At 39.5% G+C, this 20,287-nt stretch overlaps 1 protein-coding gene across 2 annotated transcripts in view; it reads left to right on the forward strand.

The window, feature by feature from the left end:
- GRAP2 (GRB2 related adaptor protein 2) overlaps nucleotides 1-20,287 on the forward strand; it is an 88,772-nt gene that overhangs the window by 61,229 nt on the left and 7,256 nt on the right. For both annotated transcript variants that reach the window (XM_089528237.1, XM_089528236.1), the window contains exons 3-7: nucleotides 4,656-4,747; nucleotides 7,361-7,480; nucleotides 10,213-10,384; nucleotides 15,036-15,149; nucleotides 20,165-20,281. In XM_089528237.1, the coding sequence (XP_089384363.1) occupies nucleotides 4,656-4,747; nucleotides 7,361-7,480; nucleotides 10,213-10,384; nucleotides 15,036-15,149; nucleotides 20,165-20,281 (615 nt within the window). The remainder of the gene's footprint in view (nucleotides 1-4,655; nucleotides 4,748-7,360; nucleotides 7,481-10,212; nucleotides 10,385-15,035; nucleotides 15,150-20,164; nucleotides 20,282-20,287) is intronic.

Genomic DNA, 20,287 nt, shown 5'->3' on the forward strand with positions numbered 1-20,287 from the left:
TCTGCCCCGAACTTATGACTTTGGAACTAACTTGACTACTCTTACCTTCTGGCTTCCCTGGCCTTGGACTGAACTGGTATCCGGACCCTGGCTTTCGTTTGTGGCTTGCTTCTCTCGGACTATAGAAAGGTCTGTAGACTGTCTCTCAGCTGCCTAGTTTGTTTTCTTGCTGAGCCATCACTATCAGCATCTGTTTGTGTGTGTGCTGGCAGCATCCCGGGACAGTTTGCTTCTCAATTTGCATTCACAGCTCATTAATTATTCTCTTTTCTGGCACCCTAATGAGAGATAGGAACGAAGGAGCCTTTACTGCACCCATTATGTTTAGTACCCAGGGTGGAGTGCCCCCTTGCCCCCACGTTTGGTTCACCACTGACTATAAATTAGAGATTCATTGATAATTGCCAGCTTACAAAAGAATGGACATTTTCTTCTTCTTCCAAGCTTTTAATTTTCGGGTTGAGCAAGAACAAAATGTTTTCCTTAGATGTCGAGTAGTAGGTGATGCAATTGCAAATAATAGAAGATCTATTCACAAGGCATTCTTTTGGGGACAATTTCCAGAGGATGTAACAAGCAAGCAACACAGGGAAATGTCTTGTTCACCGATGTTCCTAGTACCTACTGTATATGAAATAACAGGATCATAAATGTCACATATTGTAACACATATTTGCAAGTTGCTGAAGCATGGGAAGCAGTTTTTGAAAGGAAATGTTGGACACATTACTGATATGGAGATTAAAGAGACAGAAAAGGTGAAGCCCACTGAGAGCTCACAACCTTTCATCTTCTATAAACCCCTCCCTCCCTCTCTAGCTGTCTCCCATCTTCCATTCACCAGGAGCTTTATCACACAAGAAAAGAAAATGGAAACAGAACTGGAGAACAACAGCTGTCTCCATGCCTTACAGGAATGCTTCCATTCTCTTCCCATAGGGAACAGTTGTAAAAGCACATCTTTTTTTTAGCTAGAAAAATCCACTAGAGAAAAGACACACTTTTATAATCGTCTCCCATGGCAAAAGAATGGAAGCATTGCAACCTCATGCAATAATACACAGAGAAATCCACTCTTCTCTGGCTCCATTTCGGCTTTGTTTTCTCGTGTTATAAGGCTCCAGTTCACCTTTATTTCTCTGGAAGGCCAGTTTCAACAAACTAAGCAAAAGCTGTTTGGTAATGTATTGTAATTTATTTGTATTTAACTATGGTTTAGTCACCACAAGAACACCACAACTAGAAAATAAAATGTTAAGGATTTTCAAGATGTGGAAAGAAAGTTCATTTTTTGTACGTATTTAAAACCAGCCATTGGTGTAGCTAATCTAGCTGGTGCATACATAGCTGTACAAATCTTTACTGTGCAGTTTGACAGTTTGACTTGTAGTGACACCAGCATTCACAGAAATATTCATTTGTGGTCATTCACGTGAAGAGAAAAATAAACAGAAGAATGTATATGCTGAATGTAGATAAAGTAGGATTATCCTTTCCTTTATACATTCTGATTATTTACATCTGTACAAGGAAATTGCAAGGCTTCCAAACCAGGGTTCTTCCAGAAGGAGGAAATGTGTCAGGAGATGGTGGTATTAGTTGCTGTACTTCCTTTTTTAAAAAGGTCCATATTATGTTTTGCCAAGGATAAAATGTTTAAGGTTATTTCTCCTCTATTTCTGCAATATACCCCAGAATTTTGTCCCTACCCCAAAAGCAAGGGTTCCCCCTCCCCAAAATTCCGATATATTTGTTCTTATTGTGGATTGTTGGGAATATAGAATCATAGAGTTGGAAGAGACCACAAAGGCCATCCAGTCCAACCCCCTGCCATGCAGGAACTCACAATCAAAGCATCCCTGACAGATGACCATCCAGCCTCTGCTTAAAGATCTCCAAGGAGGGAGACTCCATCACTCTATGAGGGAGTGTGTTCCACTGCCAAACAGCTTTTACTGTCAGGAAGTTTTTCCTAATGTTGAGGTGGAATCTCTTTTCCTGTAGCTTGCATCCACTGTTCCGGGTCCTATTCTCTGGAGCAGCTGAAAACAAGCTTGTTCCATCCTCAGTGTGACACCCCTTCAGATACTTAAACAGGGCTATCATATCATCTCTTACCCATCTCTTCTCAAGGCTAAACATACCCAGCTCTCTAAGTCTCCCCTCATAAGACATGGTTTCTAGACCCTTCACTATTTTGGTCACCCTCTTTTGGGTATGCTCGTTTCTAAACATCCTTTTTGAATTGTGTTGCCCAGAACTGAACACAGTATCAAAATCAGTGTACCCACTCTCTCACTCCTATTTATTTTCAGGATGTTCTCACCTTCTGTCCTATTTTTCCTCCCCCACGACCCATGCTTCCTGTTTTTAATATAAATACTGTTTTTAATATTTTAAACGCTTTTTAGTGTGTTAACGATAAAGCAGTAGGCTTGAGCTAAATAGACCTGAATCGTGTTATTGATGTGACACCGAATTGAAGTTCCCACTATGTTTACCACAATCAAAGCTGTCCGTAGCAATTTAACACACTTCACGTTCACATTTTCCTTTGAATTGATTCAAAATGGATTTCCACATGTTTGATCGATGCCTGGGTTTTTTAAACTGTGAGTCAAATGATGCGCATCTACGTCACACTGTTTGGGTGATGTTTTCCCGGTTGTTCAACATTAAGCACCATTCCCTTGGGGGCACTCCCCCTCTCTGGATGGCAATGGCAAATCCCTCTGAAGAACTCTTGCCGAGAAACCTTCATGATATGTCTGCCCCTCGGCACATAAGCCTTCCCTTCTGAGTGCTCTGAATGGGATCGACGGTGTGTTCCCATTGACAACTCCCTCCAAAAACCCAGTTCTTTTAAAAAGACTCATTGGACCCCCTGGTTCCAAAAGAACTGGGGTAAGTTGGCATTTCGCTTGCCCCACTGCAAACTGCGCAGAGTGTGCTTGGCACAAGTATGAACGACCCCCCCTTTAACGTGGCTTCTACACTGGGTTATTTCCTAGTGTGAATGGAGCCCAATATTGATTAATATGGATTTTGAAGGTCTAGATGGCTAAAGGGGATAAGAAATTGAGATGTATAAAGAAGCAATTAAGGAAAGCTATAGAAAACAGAAAATAACAATTTAAAAGGCAGATAATAATATTTAAAATAAAAGAATGGATGTGATTTTTCTTTTCTTTTTTCCCTTTATGATTGTTGATAAGACACAGCTGATGTTATGTCAGATGGTAAAAGGGAAATTAAGAGAGGGTAACTTCAGAAGCTTAATGGGAATATTTGCATTTAAGAGGTAACCAAAATAGAAGTATCTGATTTAGTTGAGGGAAAGACTAATTGTAATAATAGATTATAAAGATTACTAAAACTTAGTAATAAATATATATTAATACAGTATCTGATTGATTTGCTGCTGAGGATGATAGCCTTGATTGTAAAAGAGTTAATATGGAGAATTAATATTCTTAATATACAGAAAGAAGGTTGATTTTTTTTCTTGTATGAGAGAGAGATTGATGGATCTTCCAGTTTAATAACAGCTCAAGAAAAGGTTGGAAGTCACTTTTATTTTTCCTAGTTTTTTGTTTTCCTTTCTTATTTTCTATATTTGTATTTACTTTTTCACTCTTGTTCTTTCCTTCTATTTTCTCTTTATAGATATTGTTGTTCTTCTGCTTTTATATAACTGGAAAGCTTTAAATACAATTTGTAACCAGTGGAACTTTCTTCCATATATACATAAATAGGATCTCTCTGTGTGTCTGATACACAGGGATGAAGTTTATCTTCAATTGCACACAAATGCCTTGGTGAACATGTACATTAATATGCAAACATACTGTTCTGTACATCAGAATCTGTTGGTTTTCCTTCCTACTTTGCCACCCCCGGTTAAATGGAAGGATTTGCATTTCTCTGGCCAGAGCACTAAAAACAAAGCAACCCATTAAAAAAATTCACACAGACCTTCTTAAACCCTGTAAGATCTTCAAAATAGAACTCCTTCATCAAAGGCATATTAGAAAGCCATGCTACATATACCTTCACCATCTGAACAGGCTGCAGGAATTTGGTAAAAACTAACAAGCACCTCCTCTAATACCCCTGTCTTCCTCATATAGCTTTAGTTCTTTGGAGAATGCATCTCCACCTCAGGCTTACTGCTGAGAGCTCTTATTATCAATAACTTCACAATCTCCTAGTTTTCTCCTATCATTCCAAATTACTTAATGTCCCTTTGTTTCCTTTTCTTTTTGTTTGCATTGTCTTGCTTTGAAGTTTCATTTGCTATAAGGCAGGGCCACTTAACTTTTAGGTTAACTGTTTATACAGTACAATACTAGCCAAGAAGTCTTTATATATGGGTTCTGTGAGAAAACTGAATCTACCCTCTTTTCAGCATCTCCACAGCCAGAATGTGATGGATGACAGAATGAGGAATAGCTGCCCTATGAGAAAACTGAAGTGGGATTCAAAGACATAGCCATGTTAGTGTGGATCGGTATGCAAAGAGATCTTTTAGCACCTTTGAGACGGAGAGAAAGAAGTTGGTAGCATAAGCTTTGATAGACTCAGGTTTACTTCATCAGATGCATGAAGAGCATAGCATCCTATAAACCAATATTGATTCTTCCTTTGATGTACAGATCTTAAGTTCTCAGGAAGACTGGTATAAGGCTGAGTTGAAGAGCTATGAAGGCTATGTCCCAAAGAATTTCATAGATTTTCATGTCCCCAGGTATGTACAATCTTACATTAGATTTATTCTTTAGTATGAAGTACTGAAAAGAAGAGACTATGCCATGGCAAAATTAACATGGTGTTGCCTGTGTTTTGCACATTTGCCTTAAAATGTATACATGCTCCTTCTGACTAGCAGTTTGCTAGAATGCACCAAAGTTAGTTACTGATGATGCTAACACTAAAGTGCCTCTAACACATGCTTCCAGTCCTCAGCACAGGCATACTACTGAATGTAGCAGTGAGAATGTGAGACTTGGAGTGTATCGACACAACATGGTTACACCAGCTTGATACAATTTTGTCTGTAATGGGTCCACTCTGTGGAGTCCTGGGATTTGTAGCTATGGTCCTTAGAATTCTTATGCTGTAATTCAGATAAGTGCTGTAGAACTCTCTAATAGAAACTCCTGAATACTACATCACATTACAGACCCCAGAATTTCATAAGATGAAGTGTGGGAACTTAAGTGATATCAAACTACTATAACTATGTAGTATAGATATGATTTAGGACTGAGGAGATTGAGATTCAAATTCCCTCTCAGTAATGAAGTTAACTGGATAATTAACCTCATAAGATTTTTCCAAAGAAAAAATGATGAGGAACAGGGGGAAGAACTGTGCATGTTGGCCTGAAAAGACACACTTAGGCTGACATTATGTTACTGATATATGCATATGTGGGTTGTGCTATGCATGCTGAGAGAATTGTTTGATGTAGTGCAACAGTTGCATTCTGCTGACACTGACAGAAATGGAGTTGTGCGTACAGCAAAGTTCTCCATTGTGCTGAAGCACTGTGCATGCCACATTGCGGTTGTGCCTCACCCATAGCACAACAGCACCATATTCAACATGTGTTGTACACCTTCTGCATGGGAGTTATGTAGTGCTCATGCAGTGTATGTCTGCATGTGTCAAGATATGCGGCTAAGGGATATATGTGACGATAGTCATCTGCACTGATTTTTTTAAAAGGTAGTCTTATCCATAGCTCAAAAACAGTGGGTATCTGCTTAGTATCTACTTTAGTTTGGTTCCAGGACACATTGTGGATACCAAAATCCACTGATGCTCAAGTCTCATTATATTCCATAGTGTAATAAAATGGTGTGTCTTATATTAAATGGCAAAATCAAGCTTTTGGGATTTTTAAAAAAATATTTTTAAGTTGTGGATGGTTGAATCAGTGGATGCAGAATCTGTGGCGATGAATGGCCAACTACATATCCACTTAAAGCAATGGGACGTAAATCAGTTATGACTATCTCATCCCACTGAATTTAGTGAGTAAGTTTAAATCCAAACCGGTAACAACCAAATCACATTGCAGTCTTCTTTAAAAGAAACTTCTTTTTTGAGATTGCTGCAGGGTAGCAGAGAACACATGCCTAGTAGCTTGACTTCAGTAGGCAAGATGTCTGGCAGTGTCAAGTTTCTAAATAATTATTTGCATATGATTAACCTGAAGCAGGTGTGAGAAGAGCAGTTCTTTAAGGCACTGAATTATCCTGTGTTGCTTTATTGTACCAGTGCCCCCTGCTGATGGAAACAAAAGGACCTGTGTGTATAGGAGAGTTCCATCTGGCAGCTGGGATGTAGAAAAATTAACATAGACCAATATAGACACAGTTGAAAAAAGCAACTAGACACAGTTGAAAAAAGCAACTAACTACACTCTTTTCAAATGAACCTGAATCCCAAAAAGAACTGAAGTTGATTTAATAAGATTATTGAAAGCAGATTTTTTTTTAAATCCATTTTTCTACTTCGAACTTCCTTGGTGATGTCTATTGCAATGGGAGCTATCTAGCTATAGAACTGTTTTGTATGTTAGGCTGCATCCACATTGTGGAAATAATGCAGGTTGACACCATTTTAACTGGCCTGGGTAATGTAGTTTGTTGCAGCACAAGAACTCTCTGACAGAAAAGGCTAAATGTCTCACAAAATTACAGTTCCCAAAATTCCATAGCATTGAGCCATGGCAGTTAAAGTGGTGTCACACTGATTATTTCTGCAGTGTGGATGCAGACTTAGAAGTGCATGCACCTAATCTTGTTATTGTTAGGGCAATGTATGTGGCTGCGTAATAGTCTGACTTATATGTCAACATACTGATACAAGTATTGCAATTAACAGCAGGAAATGAAAGCTTCCAGTTACCACTCTGAGTTTCCAAAATGCTCTGTGTTTTGACAGGAGCTTGCTTGATTTCCACCACCATCTCAGCCAATTTCCACAATTCATATGTGATATTGTAAATCAAAACAGACTGGGAAAAGCTGGACTTTATTTTCCTGTTTATTTAACTATCATGTCTATGTTCCCACAGCCAATTGCTTGCTGGCTGGAGAATTCTGTGAGTTATAAAAAAATAACTTTTATAAGCTTTGAAAATAGACTGGACTGGGGGGGGGGGGGTTGGAAAACAAAATCTATCTTTTTCTTTAGCCAAGAATTGTCTTGCACTATTTCAGAATGACTAACTGCCATTTCCTCCCATTGTACTCTGTCTCTTTATCTGGTTTACTGCTAATCTTTCCAATTTCCAATTTATCACCTCTTTCTCCTCACCAACTTCATTCATCTGTGTTACATTTGGCAGCTGGTACCATGAAGGAGTATCTCGTCACAAGGCTGAGAATATGCTCAAGGACAAGGGATTTGGTGCTTTCATCGTTCGAGCTAGTCAGAACTCCTCAGGTGACTTCTCCATCTCTGTCAGGTACCTGTGACTTCTAGTCTTCCCTTCTAGTTCTTAAGAAAGATTGATATGGTGAGAGGAGTCTCCCTCTTGCCAGTATCTTTAAATGGTATTCTTTTCCATCTCTGTTTGCAAGAGATTCCTGATTTTTTTTAAGAAAAAAAATGTTTTCTGCCTTCAAAGAGATATTGGGATAGCTTCTAACATCATAAACCATGGCCAATAAAATAATTCGGAAAACACTTCTATGTTAAGCTGTCAAGTCAAGGGTGCATCTATATATTATTAACCTATAAATGGCTGCGCATTTTCTGATCACCAACTTAAGTCAGTTATCTCTTGTACTTTTAGTTAACTGAAATGAGGTATTTTATTGTTTTATCACCATGTTTGCTTTTATTACTTGATTTTATGTTATTTTTGTGGGGTTTAATATGCCAATTTGTAAACCCTGTTTTAGTTTTTGGAATGGAAATCTGTACAGAAATGTCTTACTAATTTATTTATTTTAAAAAAACTTTAGAGATACAGTCAGTCCTTTTGTGTTCAGTGGAACTTATTCTTCAATAAGCAGGTTTAGGATTACAACCTAAAATGTCTAAAAATAGAAAGAAATCAGTTTTTAAATGGCAGAACAGGGCAAAAAGCAGGGGCCAATGAAGTGCTTTTAAAACCTTCTTATTTGACCTTTCAGAGGATTAGCTCTCTTGCCGCAAAAACAACAAAGCTTTGTAGTACCTTAAAATCTACCAAAACTTTTTATGACATAAGCTTGGAATAAACTCAAGTCCATTTCATTAGTGGTATGAAATGTCATCCTAAACTGACAGATAGGCATACTCAAAGTTGTGTAGGGAGGAGGGATTGTGAGCAGTGAGATGTGAAAAGCATAGACTTGGACAAGTTCATTAACTTCTGTGTAAGTAAAATGAGCACAATGACCATTCCCCAAATCTTGTGGATGAGTCTGAGTCTATGTGTGGGTCATTGCTGTACTTTGGGGTAATGATATTAGAATAAACTGTCAAAACTGTCAATAACTTGTTTTGCACAACACCCAAGGGTTTTTTTTCTCTCAAATTAAAATTTCATTTTAAAGAGTCATGAAGAACAAAAAAATAATTGAAAAATACACAAATACTCTCGTAATCTCACCTGGGAGGTGGGTGGGAAAGCTTCTGAAATTATTTTCTTTTCCATGTAAGGATGAAATAAGTGACATCCCTAATGCTCTGTCACTACACAATGGGCCCTCCAAGTGACCCACATAGGTCTTGTGTGTGACCAAACTGAGAGAAAGTTAAATCTAAATTAGTGATGAGCCTGGAGTAAAAGATGCAGACATGAAGAGCAGAGTATTTCCCTCCTGTGTTTGGCAACACAGAAGCTTAGAAAACAATTTCCTCTCTGACCTTTAATTATATCTTTTTTTAAAAGTACTTTATTATTTTAATAGCAATCTATTTTAATATTGTAATAATTTAATTCCTTTTTAATGCACCTCTTTTCTATATTTTAATTGTATTGTTGTTTTAATATTGTTGAGCTGCTCTGAGTCCTAATTCTGGTAAAGGATGGGGTATTTATAAATAATAATTATAAAAATAATATGTCCAATTATGTATCTGCCCTTCAGGCCAGATACTGTATGTGCTGTTAGTAGGAGTACTGGTGCTTCTGTGTATAGTCTTTAGTATGACCATTAGTTTAAATTGGTTTACACTGCCTACAGCAACAGTATTACACTGACCTGTTAGAATAAGAGATGCCAAAGACAAAGATCTTAAAAAGCTACTTTTGTGGACTACACTCCCACAATCCACCAGCCAGCAAGACATGGTCCTACTGGCTTGGGGATTAAAAGTAATGTTTTCAAGTTTTGCAGAGATGTCACTGCCCAGTTTGTCTCTGCTGTGAATGGTAGTAATTTAAAACAGCCTTGAGTATTTATCCTATGTGGTCAAAGCAGCAAATAACTGACCATTTACCTTGATACAGGCTCACTGATAAGGCCTCCTAAAGAGCTGTAACCCCTCTCTCTTGTCTCCTGTCTCTCCGATAGCTTCAGTAAGAAGAGACTACAGGGAGAGTTAAAGCCCCTCTTCCTACTTCTCCCCCCAAATTATGGCTCCAGTTCTTTGGTGAGGGTATGCCAGGTATTAGAATGTTTTTTTAAAAAACAGCTATGCAATACCAAATTATGTGACAAATGTCACAGCTCTGGGTTGGCAACTGCCATGGGCCTGGGAACCAATTTTTCTCCCCTGGGATCTTCTGGGGGGGCCACACAGACTGCTAAAAATGGCTCCTCAAAAACCCAGTCCACATCAGGTTTTGATGAACGCCTTTTTAGAATGTTAAAATAGTGCAGTTAGTTAATGCAATGTGTTTAGAAGGTGAATAATTTATGGGAGATTCTAAGACAGGCATTTCACACACACACTCCTTTGGAGGGACAAGAATGAAGTTGTCCAGGGGGTTTGATGGGTTTGAGGACAACAGAAAGAGGCTAAGAGGACCATGTGCCACCTTAGGGTGGCACCTTGCTCACCCTTAATCACTGGGAATATTTAGCATTCAGCACTAAGGGTATTTTCACACATAATGTACCGGTAAATAAAGCTGTAAAAGTGTTCCATTGTGAATATTGGCAGTGCAGGATGTGCAGTTATAGGATAGAATTGTTTTAAAATTAGGTTAGCAGAAATTGAACTCTATTGCCAATATTTTTTAAAATTCCCCTTGGTGCCCAGGCATGAAGTGGATGTCCAGCACTTTAAAGTGATGAAGGATGCAAAGGGCAACTACTTTTTGTGGAGTGAGAAGTTCCAGTCATTAAACAAGCTCGTGGAATACTACAAGACCATTTCCATCTCCAAACACACACAGATCATCCTGCGGGAGGAGACTATAGAAGAACAGCAGGTAAACCTTAGAGATCTCCATTTTAAAAAAAAAAGTAGCCAAGAAGGAAAAGTCCACATTATTGGTTTTGAAGCATGTCATTAGAAGTGTCAATAAGTGACTTTTGCTATGACGTTGGCTTACCTATCAGCTTTTACCTGGTCTGTTTCCACTGCGCAGTCCATCCACCAATTTTATATGCTATTCTCAAGAGTTGTGCATGTATGTTGTTATTTATTATGTATGGCTAAATAATTTGGTATCTTTTCATCAGCCTTAAATACAACATCCAACTAGTAACAACTTAATTTTTAATCCTGATTTAGGGACCCTCTAGGGTCCAAAATATTTTAAAGACATCAGATCCCATCTTCCAAGATAAAACATGGTATAAGCCCGGGTTAGTATTTGAATGAGAGACTACTGATGAATACCAGGTGCTGTGGCTATATTTCAGATGAAGGAATTGGCAAAAGCCCCTTGCCTAAGAAAGAGGAGGGCAAACTCAAAATGGAAAGGGATTTGAGACAGACAATAGAAACACTTCAAAATTATATATTTTTAATAAACTTCAAAAAGAGCCAGCTCCAGCCTGCAACAGTGTGGACACATTTAGAAGCTCAGATAGAGACACGGAAAGGATGCATGTTTCTTTCTCAGGAGAGTAAACCAAAAATCAAACTATAGATAAGGACCTTAATGTCCAAAATGTCAATGGACTTGATGCAGTTGGCAAGAGTTGTAGAATTTTTGATACTGAGTATTCAATTGGTTCTGTGGGCAAGACTGCATGCCAGCAAGCTCTGGAGTCATGTAGTACAGTGTCACTACTTGATTACAGTCATTCATTGGTGTGAGGTTAAAAGAATCAAAATGGAGAAACTGGGTTAGAATCAAAAACAGAATGTGTAGCATTTCAGGACTCCCTCTGTGGTCATGTTGGCTGTGAGATTCTGGGAGCTGTAGTCCAAAAAGTAACTTTTCTAAGCTTTGATGTGAAAAGTAAGTTAAATATTATGAAGCTGATATATGCTAATAAAAAAGGATGGAGGAACAATGATACCAATCATGAGTAGGATTGCCAAACTGAATAGGGTTTCTGTTCCTTTAATACTTATATGAATCAGAAGGAATATTAGCAGGTATTGCTTGTTACACAACATGCAACATCTGATGAAATTCCTTCTTCTACACAACTGTTAAAGGTATAAGGACTCTCTGTAATTTTCATTTTGGCAACCCTAAGAGAGTTGTCTTCATTCTAATCTTTTGCTGTTAACTGCCTTTACGTTGATCCTTTTGGCTGTCCGTGAAATCCTCAGCACTCTTCCTATCTTTCTCCTATCTTCTTTCTTGACTGTCCAGCTCTCCCATCCATACATGGTAATAGGGATGCTTATATGATTCTGACTTGTGCTGAGTTGCATGTCTTTGCATTTTAGGATCTTTTCTAGTTCTTTCATAGCCACCCTCCCCATTCTCTCAATCTCCTTCTGATTTCCTGGCTGCATTTCCCATTCCGATCAATGGGCCTTATCACATGTGAAACAGGAGCTCCAATTCGAAGCGAGGGGGGAGCAGAGTCACATCGGATCCAAGGCAATTCACATGATGTATTATCATACCTGAGGAACAAAATTGTGGTCTCTATTTTGGCAAAGCGGAGCGAGTGCACATTGTATTACCACACCAGAGGGATTCAGTGATTCGAATTGGCACCTTTGTGCATGCTCAGTGGGGCTCTGGACGCTGTCATCCTTCCCTGCCCCCTCCTTAGCTGTCATCCTTCATCGGGGTGAAGGAGCAGGCAGGGGATAATGGGACAGGTGGCAGAGGGTCATTGGGGGCAAGATTGGATTGAAGAAGCAGGCAGAGGATGATGGGACAGGTGGCAGGGGGTCACTGGGGGAGAGATCAGAGTGAAGGAGCAGGTAGGGGATGATGGGACAGGTGTCAGGGTGCCAGAGGAGGTGAGATTGGGGTGAAGAAGCAGGCAGGGGATGATGGGACAGGTCGCAGGGGGTCACTGGGGGCGAGATCAGGGTGATGTTCTACACCAGACCAATTTGAAGTGAAATCGAAGTGAGCTTGGAAACAATTTTTGTGAATTCACTTGTTACCAAATTCACAAAAATGAGGAGTCACTCTGAATTGACTGTCCGCCTCGGAACGACCCCCCATAGAAAGCAATCATGTCTGATAATACATCACATTATAACATGAATACGCATGGCTGGACCCGCAGTAACTCCGGATCTGAGCTCCAAAACCCCTCATACGTACCCCAATGTTTGATCCCAGATATAAGAACTCTTTTATGATTTCTCTTTTCTCATTGTCTAGTTTGAATGTGTTCTCTGTGGTCCTTTTTTGTTTGTTTGTTTTCTTTATGTTCAACAGTAAACCTGCCTTTGCATTTTCTTCTTTACAATAAATAAAAAGAGGTCATGGAGGTTATTAGAATGAAAATACAAAAGGAAGAAGAAAATACATTGCACAAGATATTGGGGAATTATAGATATCCTGGGCCACTGGCAGCCTGTTTCAGTCTGTGCCAGAGCACGAGAAAACAGCAGATCAAAGGTTGCCAAGCATTACCCTTGTGGAGTGTTGACAAGGAAAATGCTCGGTATCTACAGTAACCACAGCCCTGCTTAACCAGGAAGTGGACTCTGATATTAAATTACCAGGATGTGATTGTTGAGGCAAGGCAGAAAGAACTATGTGCTTATAATAGCAGTGGTTTTATAACCACATTGTATGGGGAAGAGCATTTCATGTATTCAGAAGAGAAGCTAGGATACCTTTCTCTATCTGACAGACATTCACAGTGTCCACTTCCTACCCCAGTTACCCATTTTTCAAATACTGTTGTAGCATGTAAAGAAGTGTACTTGTCTGGAAAGGCAAGTAATGGCATGAAACATTAGCAAAAGTCAGATAGTTAAGTTAGTTACTAAGACGTATGTGCTAGGTGATGATGCATCTATTAAGCAAACTGTTCAAGGCTGGATACAGCTTAAAATAGTGTTTTCAACTATGAGACTAAAATCATTTTTGCTGCTTGTCCTGTGACTCTGAATTGCTCATTTGCATTACAAACATCCTTTTTCATGCTCTTGCTCCTGCATTCACATATTCATATAAACATTACAAGAGAGGATCCAAGGGGATTTAATCCTACAATCAGGAAGAAAAGCTGCTAGCCACACCAAGTTACACAATAATACCTGGATGGGAGACCGCCAATGAATGTCAAGTGCCATAGGCTATTATTTCAGAGGAAGGAACTGGCAAAACCACTCTGAGTATTTCTTGCCAAGGAAAATCCTCTTGTCTATCTCTTCAGATGCAAGTCTGACAATACTGTTTTATTAAAACTAAAATCATTCCAGGTGGGATTATAGCTTTGCTGGTTGGAGAATTTTGTGAGTTGTAATTAAAAAAAATATTTACAAGTTCTGGGAACTACTTACAAATGATAATATTTGTAAGAGTTCTCTTCTAATATTACTATTCATGTTTATAATATGTTTGATGTGTGTTTTGGTCTGTGATTTGCATATTTAATACAATAAATATAATACTTTTTAAAAGTAAGAAAATATAATATTTCACATGCAGCTGGGTAGTTCCACTTTGCTAAAACTAACACATGAAAGGGAAATGTCTGAAATTCATGGGGTACTTGATACCTGAAGGCAGGAACAAAAACAAAGAAAATCACCCTGACCTGCATGTTGTACTGATTTGCTAGGATTATAGAAACTGTGAGAACATTTGCAAGTCCAGCTGCTAAGAAAATGTAAGCCTTAAACTTATTTTTCAAAACAAAATTAAAAGCTCTAGTGATTAGAATTTAGAAAGAAGTGCCCTGACTGTACACTAAAAACCAAAAAACTTTTTGAGAGTTTTCTGAAGAGCTAAAATTATCAGGAGAACAAGCTCAGAGGGTTTCGAACCAAGACTTAAAAAAAAAATTCTTGTTGACTTATAAAACAGATATACACATAGAGACACACAACTAGCTCATACTAGACATTTCCCTTTCATGTGTTAGTTTTAGCAAAGTGGAACTACCCAGCTGCATGTGAAATATTATATTTTCTTACTTTTAAAAAGTATTATATTTATTGTATTAAATATGCAAATCACAGACCAAAACACACATCAAACATATTATAAACATGAATAGTAATATTAGAAGAGAACTCTTACAAATATTATCATTTGTAAGTAGTTCCCAGAACTTGTAAATATTTTTTTTAATTACAACTCACAAAATTCTCCAACCAGCAAAGCTATAATCCCACCTGGAATGATTTTAGTTTTAATAAAACAGTATTGTCAGACTTGCATCTGAAGAGATAAACAAGGAAGTTGATCAAGTCTACAAAACCCTCTGCTACAGCCTCTTTCACACAGTTAGTGTCAAAGGTGCTAGATGATGCCTTTGCAAATGTGTTAATGTTAAGGTGTCACAAATAGTCTGTGTTGTTTATGCTCCAACAGGTTTAGGGGAAACAATAACTCAAAGTGGAGAAAAAGGCTACTTTGGGGATTCATTGGGGAGATTCTTGAAGCTGTAGTCCAAAAAGGTTTTTAAAAAAATCTAACCTCTGCCTAGAAGGCAATTCAAAACATAACAGAAAGGTCTGCTCTCTCTTTCCAGGATGTGTGCTTTCACAAAAAGGAAAAGGAAGCAGTTCTTCCACCTGCCAAAGAGACAGGAGCATCAGGGCACAACAAAGATGTGGCTTACTCTACATCCTGGCAGCATAAGCAGGTAAATAATAAGGGCAAAGTTGGGTTTGAACAGCCTTTCCTGTAACAGTAAGGAGACTTCTTGAGAAATTTAAGAAAAAGACAATTAGCTTTGCCCAGTACTGTGATAGCCTGGATCTCAAGGGAAGTTACTTTTCTGTTGCTAATAGAACATGGTGAAAATATGTGCCCCCCCCCCCCCGAATGTTCCTATAGGGCATTCTGGAGCAACAATTTATTATTATTTTGCAGGAGTGAGTGTGGCATGTGGGGGAGATATAAACCTCCAAGGTTTCCTGGTGGGCTAATACCACCACCTACCCTTCCACAGTTGTCCACACCTGGTGCAGAGAGAATCTACATTCATAGTGGTTAAGATGGTATTCTCTAGGTGGTGGATAGACTGTATTTTCCACAGGAAGTCAGTCATATCCCTCACATTGCTTGGAGTATTGTTGGCATATGATCTGAGAACTGAGTCCCTATATCCAGACACCCCAACAATGAGAAGTCCAGTGTTTGAGACAATGGACCATCCGAGGTTGCCTTTTTTATACATCTTGGGTAGTAGATAGCAGGTGCCTGGTTGGCGCCTCTGGGCTGTGCTCATGTGGATTTGGTTCTGTACATCAGTGGGGGAATTCTCTCAATAATTGTGTAGTTCCTTCCGATATTCATCAGTAGGTTCTGTAGACAGGGGGTTGTAAAATGTAGTATTGGACAAATGTCTCTCAGCCTCATTCCATATGAAATATGTTTGGTAAGTTTTGTCCTTTGTTGGTTATCATAGGCTGGACATAGCAGTAAACATATTGCAGTGGGACCTTAATATCCGCTGTGGTTTGGTTCCAGGATCCCCTGTGGATAACAAAATCCATGGATGCTCAAGTCCCATTAAATATAATGGCATAGTAGAATGCTATCCCTTATATAAAATGGTAAATCAAGGTTTGCTACTTGGAATGTATACTTTTTTGGAATATTTTCAAGCTGTGGATGCATGAATCCGTAGATAAAAAATCTGTGGATAAGGAGGGCTCTGAGAAGGTTTTCCTGTGTATTTGTATCCATTGTCATATTGTGGACACTGAGATGATGTTTGTCAGCCACTGTTCTAGCTGGTATTAAGGACACTGAAATATCCCTTGAGTGACAGGTGGTAGAAGAAAGCCTCTAGATCACCACAGAACTATATAATGTCTATGGGTTGGAATGGGCATGTGCTACACCTTATGTACATAACAGCACCATCTGGGAAGAAAGGGAAAGAAGCTGAATCCCATAAAATAAAACCAGCTATTTATGAGTCTTATGTGTAACATTCAGAAGGAAAATAAATAAAAGAGATGGGGGGGGGATGAGAGTGAGGGAGAGAGAATCATTTAAAACAAATGTGACTCACTTTTAACATGTATAGCAAGAAAGAAGTGACATACCTATCTGTAGTGAGTTATACTGACCTTTTGTGCTGGCAAAAATGCTGGAAAGAGACCCTTGGGGCAGTTTGAAATGTTACATTTTGTAAAAAGAAATTGGAAAATATTTTCAGAACTACAAACAAGGACGCTGGAGACAGCAGTTATTATACAGCCTGGCTTTCTTCAGAGGACAGATGTGGTACACAAACCTTTCTGACAAACACTGTACTCTGATATATTGACAAACGCCAATACGTTTCATTTCATAATGGGTTTTGCCATTCCCTTGAATGCGTCCCTCACTACAAACCCTGTAGTATCAGCATCAAAGAACTGGCATTCAAAAAATGATAAAAGATAAGGTGAATTTAATACACCAGAGCAGGGGGATGGGGATAAGATCTCTAGAAATGCATGGCTTTTTCACCAGAGGGTGAGGGCAACATGTAGTCCCCCAGATGTTCTTGGACTGGAAATGTTAATATCCTTACCCATCATAGCCAATTGGAAGTATGATGGGAATTACTGTATATAGGGAGAGCTGCATGTTCCTTATTCTTGCTCCACACTGTAACTGAAGCAAGGTGGACACATACAGACGAAACCATTAGTAGTACAAAAAAAATGAGATGGCAAAATCCTCAGTATTGCAGCTCCTGAATGCCATTGAGTTTTATAGACCGGAGAGTTTTAGGGGGGAAATTGTCATAGTGACATAGGACATATTTTTAAAAAGAAGTCCCTCATCTACACAATGATTAAACCCACAGGAGTTCTAATAGTGAAAGGTTCCTCATCTCTTGCATAAGCTTTAAAATTAAAACTTTCATTGTGAAATTTAAATGGAAGATTGGGAGCACAAATGCAGCTCCCTTTCTTTTGCTTCTTCCCTTTGTAACCCTCCTAGAGTTCCTATTGATCAGGGTTGACATTTCACGGTGGTGGGCGGGACTTTCCGCCCCGCCCCCACCCCCATTCCCGGGTGGCTGCCCAACTCTGGGCTCCCAGGGCTGCTGCCTGCCTTCTATAGAGTGCTGCCTATGCAGTTTGTCTGGAGCAGCAGCAGCAGGACGACTGAAACCAGCAGGGGCGGGGTCTGCTGCACTGCCCTGCCTCTATTGGCCAGCCCTCTGCTTCCTTATTTGGGCAACATCCAAGCAGGGAGGAATTTGCATTCAGGCAAGCTGCTTCCCCTCTTTCTCTTTCTCTTTCCCCTCCTTCTCTTCTTCTTATTCCGTTTTTTTTCTCCTCCTCCTCTTCCCCTCCTCTTCCTCCTCTCCTTTTTCTTCCTTTCTTCCCCCTCCTCATCTTCTTTTTCTCTTTCTTCCTCTCTCTAAGCCCCCCTCCTCTTCTTCTCAGGGATCCAGGGCTTCTCAAGGCTTTGCCCCCATTAGAAAAGAAAAAAGGCTTTGGATCTGTCCCATAAATCCCTCCTAAGTTGAGACATACCTGGGAAAAAGAGGGGGCGAGGGGTTGGAGGGGGCAAGGAAAAGGAGGAAGGGGGGAATTGCTAAGAAGGCTTGGAAGTGGAAAATGTAGTTTGCAGTGGCACAAGGGACTGCCTGTGATCTTGCAAATGCTATGCCTGCTTGGGAGTGGGAAATGTTCTTGTAGAATTGGGGGGGGGGGCAGTATTTGGCCAGAAAGAGAAGTACATTTCAGCCTTCTGTCTAGGAATAATGCCAAAATGTCCTCCATTTTGAGCATGCCTAAGAAACCTGCATTTATATTCACATTTAAAAAAAATTATCAATTTTTTCATGTGTCCTCCATTTTTTAAAAAATGTGTCCTACATTTGAAAATGTGGCCCTACATTTGTCCTACATTTGTCCCGGTTTGGAGGTCCTGCCTTATGGCAACCCTACTATTGATCCAATTCAAATCTGATATTGATTAAGCTCCCAGCTCTACTTGAAGAGGTGGTATTAAGGCTTCATCATATTAATGATGCAATATTCCCCTCAAGCATAGTCTACTTTTGTAAGTCACAAACCCAAAATATTAGCAGTGTGCACATATAGAGAGAGCTATTATTTCTGTAGACTTCAGAACACAGTGTGCCAAATGTCACACCATCAAGTTTATACTGGAAGGCAAGGTGAGATGTCAAAATCATGTGAGACTCAGCATTTCTTTGGACCATGTTGGCCAATCATCTATCATTTCAGCCTCAAGAGAAAGATATGCATAGCATAGAGCAGAGATAGGAAGGGCCTGCCAAATACTATTGTATTGAAGATACCAGTAACACAAGCCAGCAATGCTGAGAGTGAGGGATGCTGAGAGTTGTAGTCCAGCCACACCTGGGTCTGGATTTCAGCCCTTGGCCTACAGAGCACCTAGAGCTGCTTAACTCTGCTCTCAGGGAAGATGAATTATGTAATGCAGAGATGGAGAAACTTTTGATTCTCCAGATTTAGTTGGGATCTCATCTTCCATGAGCTCAAGTAGGCATATTCAATATCAAGACACTATGGGAGAAGTAGTCCAAAATAATCTGAGGGCCAAAGATTCCTCAACTTAGATCTAATGGTTTCCTTGCATTATAAATTTACTGTTTCCTAGGGCTGAATAGGGAATGGTAACTGACCCATAAGATAACATACCTGGAAGCTACATATTTCAATTATGTTGCTTTGAAGACTTAGTGTTACCAAGGGCAGTAGGCATAGGCACAGTGGTTTAAGTGTTGGACTGTGACTCTGGAGACCAGGGTTCAATTCCCAGCTTGGCCATGAAACCTACTGGGTGACCTTGAGTAAGACCCGGTACAGATCATAAGAAAGGGATGGGCAGAGGCTGTCCCTTTCTCCTCCGGATCATTGCCGCAGCAACCGAATGGCCACAACAACCATCTACCCGAAAAAGGAGCTCCGAAATGGAGCTCCTTCCCACGATGCAACCAAGGTGCTATTTGCACCCTGGGGCATCGCAGTGATGTCTCATGTGACTTATGCGCTGCGTCGTTAGAATGCGTCACACAAGACATGTCATTGGCACACGTGCTGTCTAAACATGTGCACACCAAAATGGCGGTGCATGTACGTACTAGGGTTCGGGAGCGTGTGGTTGCTGCGCACTCCTGAAACCTAGAATCAGTGCAGCAATGCTGCTTTTGGCCCATTTGTACAATAACAACAACAGTGTAGAAAAATGCATTAACACCCCAACATACAATTTACCTCTGAAAATAGCAAATTTTCATTGCAGGGAACAGTGCTGTAGACAAGGATTTCACTTAAGAGATTAAAAAACATTCAGCCTCAAGAAAAAACTACATAGGAATTTCCCATTTTCAAAAAAGTTTAAAAGCTCTTTAATAGAAGGTACACAAAAAGCACTGCCATTACACACAACCTAGATTGTATGAGTTCACTGCAGACAGGAACTATTATTAAGTGTTTCCATGCAATTTATCTTATTTTTATTGATTTGATTTGTATTCTATCCTTCCTTGTGGGAATCTAAGTACATTAGCTATATATATCAAATGCACTGAAAACACAGCTGTAAAAATACATTAAACCAACAATCCAAAAAGAACAATAAAGAAAATAAAGAAAAATTATGAATGCCTTGGAGTTCATTCATGGTTATTTTATTCTCTTCACTTCCTAGGAAAGGCGTGGCTGGAGTCTGGATATTCAAGATGGGCCTAAAAGCCAACAAGACCTTGGAGAAGCAAGTACACCATCTATGTTCAGGAGACACACTGATCCAGCACAACAACCACAGGTACTG

The sequence above is a fragment of the Sceloporus occidentalis genome, unplaced genomic scaffold (genome assembly GCF_023333645.1).
Source record: "Sceloporus occidentalis isolate IW3139 unplaced genomic scaffold, rSceOcc1.0.p SCAF_5, whole genome shotgun sequence".
NCBI classification, from domain to species: Eukaryota; Metazoa; Chordata; class Lepidosauria; order Squamata; family Phrynosomatidae; genus Sceloporus; species Sceloporus occidentalis.